Source organism: Camellia sinensis, chromosome 11 (assembly GCF_055761805.1).
Source record: "Camellia sinensis isolate YWXY chromosome 11, ASM5576180v1, whole genome shotgun sequence".
Taxonomy (NCBI): domain Eukaryota; kingdom Viridiplantae; phylum Streptophyta; class Magnoliopsida; order Ericales; family Theaceae; genus Camellia; species Camellia sinensis.
Window position 1 is genome coordinate 167,671,953 of NC_138971.1, and position 10,745 is coordinate 167,682,697.

The 10,745-nt window shown below is 34.1% G+C and overlaps 1 protein-coding gene across 1 annotated transcript; it reads right to left on the reverse strand.

The window, feature by feature from the left end:
- Window positions 1–6,889: 6,889 nt before the first annotated feature.
- LOC114292301 (uncharacterized) lies at window positions 6,890–9,769 on the reverse strand. Its single transcript, XM_028236220.2, has 2 exons — window positions 7,889–9,769; window positions 6,890–7,781 (listed from the first exon to the last, which is right to left on the reverse strand). The coding sequence occupies exons 1-2, from the start codon at window positions 9,466–9,468 to the stop codon at window positions 7,175–7,177; spliced, it is 2,187 nt and encodes a 728-aa protein (XP_028092021.2). The 5' UTR covers window positions 9,469–9,769; the 3' UTR covers window positions 6,890–7,174.
- Window positions 9,770–10,745: the final 976 nt, after the last annotated feature.

Sequence of the window (10,745 nt, forward strand, 5' to 3'; positions counted from 1 at the left end):
ATGACTGACTGATTACCGATAAACATTGATTACCGTTAAACTGAACTGATTATGACTGATAATTGGATCGGTTAAAGTACTGAACTGACTGACTGAAAACTGGAACTGAATTGACTGAGTGTGTATATTAAATTGTATTCTATCTGTTTGATTGATTATTTGCACTGTTTGTGTTTTATGTTTAAACTGCTAATTGAAGGCCTTATCGGCGGCCGAATCCGGAATTGATTGAAGTTTTATGATCATCATAATTTGTGTGATTTTATGGTGTAATTATCTGAAAACTGATTAGGTATGATTAAATTAGATTAAACATTGATCAATTGCAAACTTTGACTTATTTACCAAACTTGCCACTAAATGGGCCACTATCTCACACATTGAGCCTTACACTTGATCATAACATAATTCCCTCAACCCTTTTCTTGAGCCTTGCCGACCTAGAGAGTAGAGAGGGAGAGATATTGGATTTTTCACCTTGAATTGCTTGGAAACTTGAAGAATTGCTTGGTAATTGAAGTGTAGATTGCTAAATTGAACCTCTAGACTTGCATTCAAGGAACCTAGGTAAGGATTTCATCTTCTCATTCTTGTGGTTGAGCTAAGTCTTGCATGGTCCATGATAAATTGTAGAGCTAAGCCATGTTTTGGTTCATACATGTTGACATAGAGCATAATTCATGCATGCATGTTTGAATTGTTGGATTTTGAGTTGAGTTCATGGCAAATTGTTGCATGCATGTCCATGTTTTGAGTGTAGGCCATGATTTCATCATGTTTTGGAAATAATTGGCTCTTTAGAGCATCAAATTGAAGCTTTAAATTGGTTTGAATTCATGCTTGTTTGCATGTTCATCTTGTTCTTGAAATTGATTTGAAATTGAGTTTGAACTAAACACCCTTGGGCTTTGATTCCTCAAATTGAGCTTTGAACCATGTTATTCTATGTGTTTATAAAGGTTTTCCAGAAAAATGGGCCCAAGAGGATTGGTTTTGATGCATTTGAACTTGAGTTTGAGCTTGGAGGTGCAATCTGGGATTTTCAGATTTTGCACTCCCGCTCGAGCGGGGTAAGTGGCGCTCGAGCGGGGAATTCGAGCATCCAGCATCTCTGTACTGTTTTACTATCCGCTCGAGCGGAGGACTGGGCGCTCGAGCGGAGTCTTGTGTCTCAAGCTCGAGCGGGCGTTGAGCGTTCGTCGAGCGGAGATTCCACCCATCCAGCACTTTTGACTGTTTTTGCAGAACGCTCGAGCGGGTAATTCTACGCTCGAGCGGGTACCTTTGCCTGCATGTCCGCTCGAGCGGAGTGACCTACGCTCGAGCGTGACCCCTGTTTTCTGAAAAATTCGAAAATGCTTTTAAAAGTACATCTTTGCATCCTCATCCCATTCTAGGCATTCTTAGGCCTAGTTTAAGGCATATTGTTGAGGAGATAGATGTAGAACACACCGAGGCATTAGGGATTAAATTATGATATTTCCCAGCTGTGAAACTTAGAGTGTGTTCAATCTGTTAACTGTATAGGGTTGGCATTTCGAGGAGACGCTCTAGCCTACTGTAGCCCAGAACTCTGTGAGTAACAATTGTGTAAAGATATGTTCAACTGATTACCTTTGAATACTGAACTGAACTGTTTACTGAACTGGTATTACTGAATGAATGTATGTCCTTTATTTCTGAACTGTACTGTGGCATCCTTAGCACCTACTGTTTACTGTTACTGTTACAGAGATCTCTGTCGGTTCCCTCGTGGAGCCACTACTGTTTACTAACTGATGGCCATCATTACTGTTCGGTCTTTTAAGACCTACTGTTACTGATATGCTAATGGATGTACCACATATGACTGTTTACTGTACTGAGCAACTGAAATACTGATTGAAATGAACTGTTTTCATTACTGTAAGGACATTCATTCTAAACCCCTTTATGCTTTATGTTATTCACTGGGCTTTACTGCTCATATATATATGTAGGTGTACAGGCACCGGATCAAAGCTAGAGGCGTCAGGGTTATTCCAGTTTTGTCAAGCCAACCACCGTGCCTCACTGCGAGGTTCCGAGTTCGCCATGCTATGGCTTGGGGTGTCTTTTCCCCCGCTGGTCCCTGTTACTGTTTTGTATTACTGTATAGACTGTTGTTCACTGAACTGTACTGTTATCAAGGGATTAGATCCCTGTACTGAATGTCTGTAAATGCTTGTGTAGCCTGTACTGTTGTGACTATATGAATGCATAAGAAACATCTTTTTGGCATACAGACTGTCACAGCTCAATGGACATTATTTATTTACTGTATTGGCTTCCGCCAGGCCCTGTACTCTGTTTTACTGTACTACTGTTCTGTAGGCCTTCGGTAATCTCGGATTACTGGCCGGTTACGGTGCTAAACCCATAGGGTCGGGTTTGGGTCGTGACAGTAACTCCTGCATTAATGGGGTTTGTAACTCCTGCCTTTATTGCAGAGGTTAATGGTGCATTTATAACCAGCCATAAAGGCTGGAGGCTTCTCCTCTCTCCCCTATACGTGTATAAATTGAGACCCTCCTGTCAAGTCTCCAACACAGAAATTGTTTCTTCTATTTTTTAGTCAGTTTGTTAGAAATTTCTACTGTGAGAGAGTGTTGCCACTGTTTTTGTTCGCTAAGCTAGACAGAGAGTGCTTCTGCCGTAGCTGGTTTTTGACTGTCATATCCTGGGAGATAGATGCCGGGATTCCTCAAGCACTCGACCCGTGAGGTGGCGAAATCTGTTTTAAGGAAACTGCTACCGTGCAGGCTTCGGTTTGGTTTCTTTATCATTTTATTGTTTTGTGTATTTCTGTTGAATTTTAGTTGTAATTATCAGCATATGTTCTTAGTATATAATTTTGATTTCTTCATAAATCTATTTCTTTAATTTCACAAAGAAGAACAACAGATCCACCACCGAAGTCAGATATGAAGGAAGGAGATGAAGATGAGGAAGAACAAGGGAAGACAACTATAGAGAAAGAGGAGGAGGAGACGACTATGGGGAAAATAGCAAATGTTTCACCAAATTGATTGCAATTGGTGAATGAATCTAAACCATTTATTAATTGAGCTCATCAAATCCATTCATGAATGGCTCCACAACAACCCAATCTCTCTCCTCAAACAGAACCACAACCAAAAATTCATGCCAAAATGAAACTTTCTCTAGCAATCTCAGCAATGTAAAGAGAATCTATGAACATGTAATAAAGTTCTTGATCTGAACAAGTAAGGACTATTGAATCTCAAATGAAATCAATCAAAACCCCAATACTCAACAAAATGGAAATCCGAAACTCATCGAGGTGTCGATCAAAGAGAGTAGTAGTGTCTCTCTGTTTGAACACCCAATCACTGTTGGCAAAGTGTGTCTAGAGATTGTTGTTTTCATGGAATTGACTTGGGGGTTTTCATATTAGGCAGGTAGTGAAACCCTACGCTTTGCACTGAATTGTATGAACACAGTTGCCAGTCGACCAGCTGGAGCCTCCGGTTGACCTTTGTTTTGATGACAGTACCATTGAAGTGACTGATATCAGATAGAGGAATTCCTGTTTTTTTTACTCAAATTTGATGAATTATTTAGTGAATCATTGGAGATGCTTTAAAGCCTATATTTGAGATTGCACAAAATATTTAAAACTTTTAATGATATATATTGTTCTATTAAGTAAAAACTTAACTAAAAACTTTCCGAATTTAAAACTAATGTCAATGATGTTACATTAATTAAAAGTCTTTAGTGATGGGCAAAGCAAAAAAAGTTCATTATATATCTGACATAAAATTACAGTTGATGAAACCTAATCAAATCATAATTATGAACAAAAGAGTAAAGGTTGTGTATTTTATTTTTCATTTGTATTTGTATTAGATCAAATAAATGAAAGGCAAATATATTAGAATATTCTAAATAAAATGACATTTTTTTTTATTTGGCCCCCAAATTATCTGATGTGCTAGAAACTTTCCAACGCAATCAACATTTATTTTCTCTAAAATAGATTATAAAAACTTATTTAGTAATTTTTCATCTTGAAAAATAAGAAAATTTAAATTTAAATAAAAAGTTACTATTTAAAAAAGTAAACAACAATTTTAAAATTAATATCTAATGTTAAAGATTTTGAGGACTCATTATTTTAAAGAATAATACTAGGTATCATGAAAAAACTTTCATGAAAATGATCATGAAAAATTTATGACCATTGGATTACACTTAAAATAAAGCACCACACACTAATTAAGGTAATTCAAGAATCATAATTCTTTCATCATTTTCATGAAATTTTTTTCATGATCCCTAACTTTTCTCTATTTTAAATCAATCCCAATATGTCTTTTGTTCACACATGTTCTTAAGAATAAATAAATTTATATAAAGCGACAAAAATGTAGCATTCAAGTGAGGAACGCAATCCAATTACTATAAATTGAATATTTGGTTGGTGACAAATATACAGGGTGTTTAATGCTGGTTGCAGTCACAATATAGATTTCAAGTGAGGAATGCAATCCCAGTACTGCTAGGAATTACGAAAAAATATTATAAAAATAAATATGAAAGATTTTGTACGTTTATACTTATAATAAAACATCACATATTAATTAAAGAATAGAAAATTTTCATGATACATTTTATAATATTTTTTCATAATCTCTAATATTATTCAAATTGAATATTTGGTTGGTGACAAATAGAGGTGTTTAATGCTGGTTGCAGTCCTTTGCGATCATTGAAACGTGGACGGAAAAAAGAGTAATTGTTTAGTATGGTTTCATATTATTTATTATTTATATTAACTAATATATTAATAGATAATGCGCTATAATTTTAAAGATTTTGAATCTTTATAATTTATGTAATAGATGGAGTCATAGTTTTTAAGATAAATTACATTGACACCCCTTAAGGTCTTTAATACAAATAGCCCCCTCACATTATAAATTACATTCTCCTCCTAAGATTTTAATTTTCATTACAGTTTAATCTTTTAGTTAGTCAACCTTTATGTCAACTAACAAAAATATATATATATATATATAATAATTTAGTTTTTGATATCTTTTTTTTTTAAAAAAAAAATTACTAGATGAGTAAAGAAAATATGGAAGGAATTATAAAAATTTATTTAATACTAATACATATATTATTATACTATTAAACATTTAGGTAATGCTATGGTACACAAGTTTTTGTGGTGTTAATTATTATAAATATTATAATTCGATCCTTTTCAATCATAATTAAAAAAATAGTTATAATTAAACACCACATAAGGTATAACTAAATACCTTTTGAATCATAACACTATAATAACCCATAACCAAAGACCACGACTGAGGCATATAAAAATTTTTTAAATGGTAACTTGTTTGTCAATTTTATATATGCAAATAAGGATAAAATATGCATTTTAAAAATTAATTTCTTATATTAATTTTTCTATTAGTTGACTTAATAGTTGACTAACAGAAGGATTGAATTGTAAAGAAAGTTTAAATCTCGTGGAGGGGGATGTAATTTCCAGGACGTGAGGGGTGTATTTGTATTAAAGACAAATCTCAAGGTTGTCAATGCAATTTACCCTTGTTTTTAAATAAAAATGTCATAATTATATTGGTACACTAATTAGTATACAAATTGATACGTTTAGGACCACCATTATCAAATTATTTTTTAAAAATCCAACAAAAAATTACTGAGTCTACTGTTTTAAGAAAACTTATTTAATACTCCAAAAGTATTGAATAATTCTTCTCGATTTAACCCATCAATATCACTTCATAAATATTAAGGGATGTTTTGGGAACTTAACTAAAAGTCAAAAGTCAGTTTTTAACTTATTTTAGGTCACATCAACTCTCTACTTTTTTACATTTTTTCAAAAAAAATTAAAAAAACTAACTTTTAACCAATTTCTTACACCTAGGAGAGCAAAGGTGATCATTGCAATGTGAACAGAACACTTCTCATCAAATTTTGCAAGAAGAAAATTGATTTGTGAAAAATAAAATTATATAAAAAATATATTTAAAGTAATGTGTCAATAATATTTATGAAATAATTAAATAATAATATTATTTCAATTGAAAATTATGTGAGCCGAGTATAAAAATTGCACATTCGACAAACAGAGCACATCTGAGTCCATCACGCATGGCCCAAATCCAACTAGGCCCACCAAATTGCAGAAGTTTAACGCGGAGCAACCTCTTTGCTGGTCAGGCAATACGCCGAGGAGGTGATATAGACAAAATTAGCAAACATTCATGCCTCGTATTAAAATGGGCCTAGGTTGTCCTTTTTTGGATGTCAAATTACGTAGGAAATATATTTAAAATAAACTATTAATAGGTCCTAATAGTTAGACTTAATTCTCATCAAGTCCTATTGAAAATAAGTCCTAATGAATCGTCGTTAAAATAATTTTTTATGATTATTTTTTACATATGTTGCTAAAAATTAACAATTATGACTTTTTTTTTGTCACAATTTTTATAAATTATCGTTAAAACTTACAATTAGTGATATTTTTCAGTAATCAAATTTTCAAACTATCGTTGAAAGTTAAAAATTAATAATGCTTTTTCGTATTGATTTTTTTAAACTGTTACTAAAACTTATAATTAGTGGCATTTTTTATGATAATTTTTAAACTGTCGCTAAAAATTAACATGGCATTTTTTAATAATAATTAATGAAAAATGTCATTAATTATTATAGAACTTGTTAGATAATAAGTGCATCTATTAGGACCTCTGCGTACCTCCAAATATTTGCAACAAATCTCTATAAAAAGAAAGTAAATGGAAGGAGAATGTATGCATATTCACCCAAACTTACTTCATTCCCTAAATATCTAGGAAGCACGGATACGGATATGGATACGGGATACGGGTACGATACGATACGGATACGGCGATACGGCAAAATTCAAAAAAGTAGGATACGGATACGGCGGGGATACGTTCAAAAAAAATATATTTTTTCACAATTTTTAGTAATGTAGCATACACAAAAATAAAACTTCAACAATTTTTAGTAATGTAACATACATAAAATAAAACTTCAACAATTTTTAGTAATGTAGCATACATAAAAATAAAACTTAAAACAAAAGACAACTTGATAAAAAAAGAGAGATTCCTATGAACTAAGAGTCTTCAACATCAATAAGTTCAACTTGTTCCCCTTCATCAGTGAATATCACAGCTTCCATATCTGGTTCATCAAGAGAAAGGCTTGCAATTTCAAGTAAGCCTGCACCCTCCAATGAATCAAAAGCATCTCCACCAACATCCCATAACTTAGATTCTCCTTCAATGTACTGTCGACTTCTCCTTGATAGGAGACGAAGATTATTGTGCACAAAAACCAAATCTTCAGCACGTTGTGGTGTCATTTTGTTTCTTTTCATGGAATGAATAAAGGAGTAGGTGCTCCAATTCCTTTCACAGCATGATGAGGAACATGGCTGGCCAAGCAATTTTAATGCTAAAGATTGAAGCATAGGAGCAGGAGACCCATGTGTAAACCACCAAATAAGTGGATCCAATACTCCTCTATCAATCTTTGAGTCAAAATCTCCAAACATATTCAAACCTCCTGAAAACTTGGCATATTCCACATTTACAACCCGTCTCTCCTCTAAATTTGGAAAGTATTTCTTGAAGCACTTGTTTCTCATACTTGAAATTTCTTCATCCCTATGAGGAGGGACACGATTGGGATTTTCATCAAGCCACGTTGAACTATAATACCTAGATTACAACATTAGAAAGTTTTAAAATTAAATTATGTTATTCATATTAAAAGACAAATGTCAACAAAGAAATGTAATTAGTAAGAGTATGAATTAAGCTATTACCTTGGATTCAAAGAATGTGCAAGGCAATGAAGAGGAGTGTTACTTTTGGACCACCTCTCAACTAGTATATTGTGCACAACGGAATAAAAGATTGATTCCTCATGATCTAGCTTCCCTTCATGCCTAAAGATGCTCGCCTTCACCTTTTCAATCATGGTGTCCCACATTTCATAGACTAAGTGAAGGCATGGTTTGTCAGTGTCACAAAACCTAAGCATCTCATAGATAGGCAATGTAAAAGTCAAAATATAATCAATCTTATCCCACCACACATCATTCAATAATTTTTCCTTCACAGATGCGGCTTTCCCAACATCGTCTTCTTTGTAAGAAACCCACTGGTCACTAATAACCATTGATTGGAGGCCACGCTTTATAAGTTTAAACCTTTTGAGCATGATAATGGCAGATGCGAAACGTGTATCTGCAACAGCAAGCAACTTCAAGGGTACAAATTCATTGAAAATAGCTAGCTGCATGGAATGGTTCATGATGAAGTTTTTGATAAACATCACATCATCAACACAAAGTGTGATCCAGTGACATTCATCATAAGCAAAAGCAGTACCCCCTGTTTCCTTTGGAGCACAAATGTTCTTAAGAGCAAGATTCAATGTGTGAACTACACATGGTGTCCAAAAGATATTCAGGTACTTACTTTCAATGAGTAAACCAGCTGCACTACACACGGGAGCATTATCTGTAATGACTTGAATGACATTCTGATGTCCAACTTCTTCAATTGCTTGACTAATTAAGTTGGAAATAAAAAACTTGTATTTATGCTCGCCTTCATAATTAACAGCTTTCAAGAACACTGCCCCAGCTTCTGATGCTCCCATAAAATTAATAAGGGGCCTTCTTTGAGAATCAGTCCATCCATCTGAAACAATACTCAACCCTTTTTCCTTCCATGATGCTCTAGTTGGCTCCAACAACCTCTCTACATTAGCCCTTTCCTTTTGAAGCAATGTAGTCCTCAACAAGTTATAACCGGGTGGTACATAACCAGGAATTGGATTGTTGGCAGCAAATTGAAATGCACTAACATAATATGGGTTCCTTGATAAATGAAAAGGTAACCCCGCTGAATAAAACATGCGAGCAATCTCAGAATGTAATTGTTCACGAATAACTGGGTTGAATGCCTTTTCTAGAGCAGAAGTTCCAGTAGCTTTTCTTTTTCTTGGCTCATACCCCTCCATCCTAAATCCTCCAATATCTAAAGCCCCTGAACTTGTTGAAGTAGATTGGGTGGAAGGTGGTAAAGGAACTTTTTTAGGCATAGCCATCTTTAACCTCTTCTCAGCTTCTTCAATTTTCTTTTGCATTTCAGCAAGGTGTTGTGGAGTCACTTTGGGGCACACTCTAATCCTATTGCCAGAAAGTTTTAACAAATGTGCCTTGACCCTAAAGTATGACCCCCTGTACTCTTGTTGACAGTAATTGCATTTAAACCTAGTATTACCACCTCCTCCCAATTTTTCTAGTTTTGTAACATAACACCAAAGAGGAGCATGATCATCTTCTTCCATTGGTGTACCACTTGTTGAACCTAAACTTCCCGTACCTGAACTCATTTCCTAAAATTTATGGTAAACAAATAAAAAAAAAAACATTAATGTAGCATCACCCATAACAACCATAATGCATCATCCTCATCCATAACAAAAAATTCATCGATTCAATTAAATTTCAACAATTTTAACAATATAGCATCACCCATAACAACCATAATGCAATTCAATCCCAAATTAAGGGGGAAAAAATTTACAAAGTTCATTTATTTATCAATAAATTTATTTATTTATTTATTAATAAATTTTTTTTACCTTATTTGATTTATTAATAAGTTTACAAAGTTTATAATTTTATAAGTTGACAAATTTTATTTTTAATAAGTTTATTTATTTATTACTAAGTTTTTTTTATCTTATTTTATTTATTTATTTATTTGTTTGTTTTATTCAATAAACTTATTCAATTTGCAGAGTCTACATATAAGAGTTTTTTTTTTTTTTTTTTTTTTTTTTTTTTTTTTTTTTTTTATACGTGATTTGTGATTTGCAGAGTCTACGTATATAAAAATAAATAAATAAATAAATAAACATCCAAGTCCAGAAACAGATCGACATCTCGATCGAACCAGAGTCGAGACAGACAGATCGAGTGAGATCGAGAGGGAGAGGAAGAGAGAGAGAGTTCGTGACAGACAGAGGAAGCGAAAGGGAGAGAGAGATGGACGAACCTGATCGGGATGAGATCGATCGGCAAGCTGTTCGAGACGATCGGCGAGCTGTTCGCGACGATCAACTGTTCGCGACGATCGGCGAGCTGTTCGAGACGATCGGCGAGCTGTTCAAGACGATCGGTGAGCTGCTTCTCCTCCTCCTTCGCGGCTGCGTCGAATTCGTAGGTAAGACAGAGTTTGGTTTGTTATTTTTCATTTTTTTGTGTTTAATTTCATCTTTATTTTCATATTTTACAATTTCACCCCATTTTAAGTTTTTTAAATTATTTTTTTGCCCCCGCCGTATCCATACCGTATCCATTCCGTATCCATACCGTATCCTCCCGTATCCGAGACGTATCCAAAATTCAAAAATTAAAAAAAAAATACGGATACTCCATTTCCCGTATCCGATACGTATCCTCGCGTATCGGGCGCGTATCCGTATCTGATACGTATCCGATACGCATACGTGGCCTATTTCGGAGTATCCGTGCTTCATAGCTAAATATCTAACATATATTTGATCCAGAATTTGACTTAACCGTTAGAAAGTTAATTTCGACACTCTCAACGGGAATATTTATTATTTCAGGCACCAAAACGATGATGAAGCAAAGGTCTACT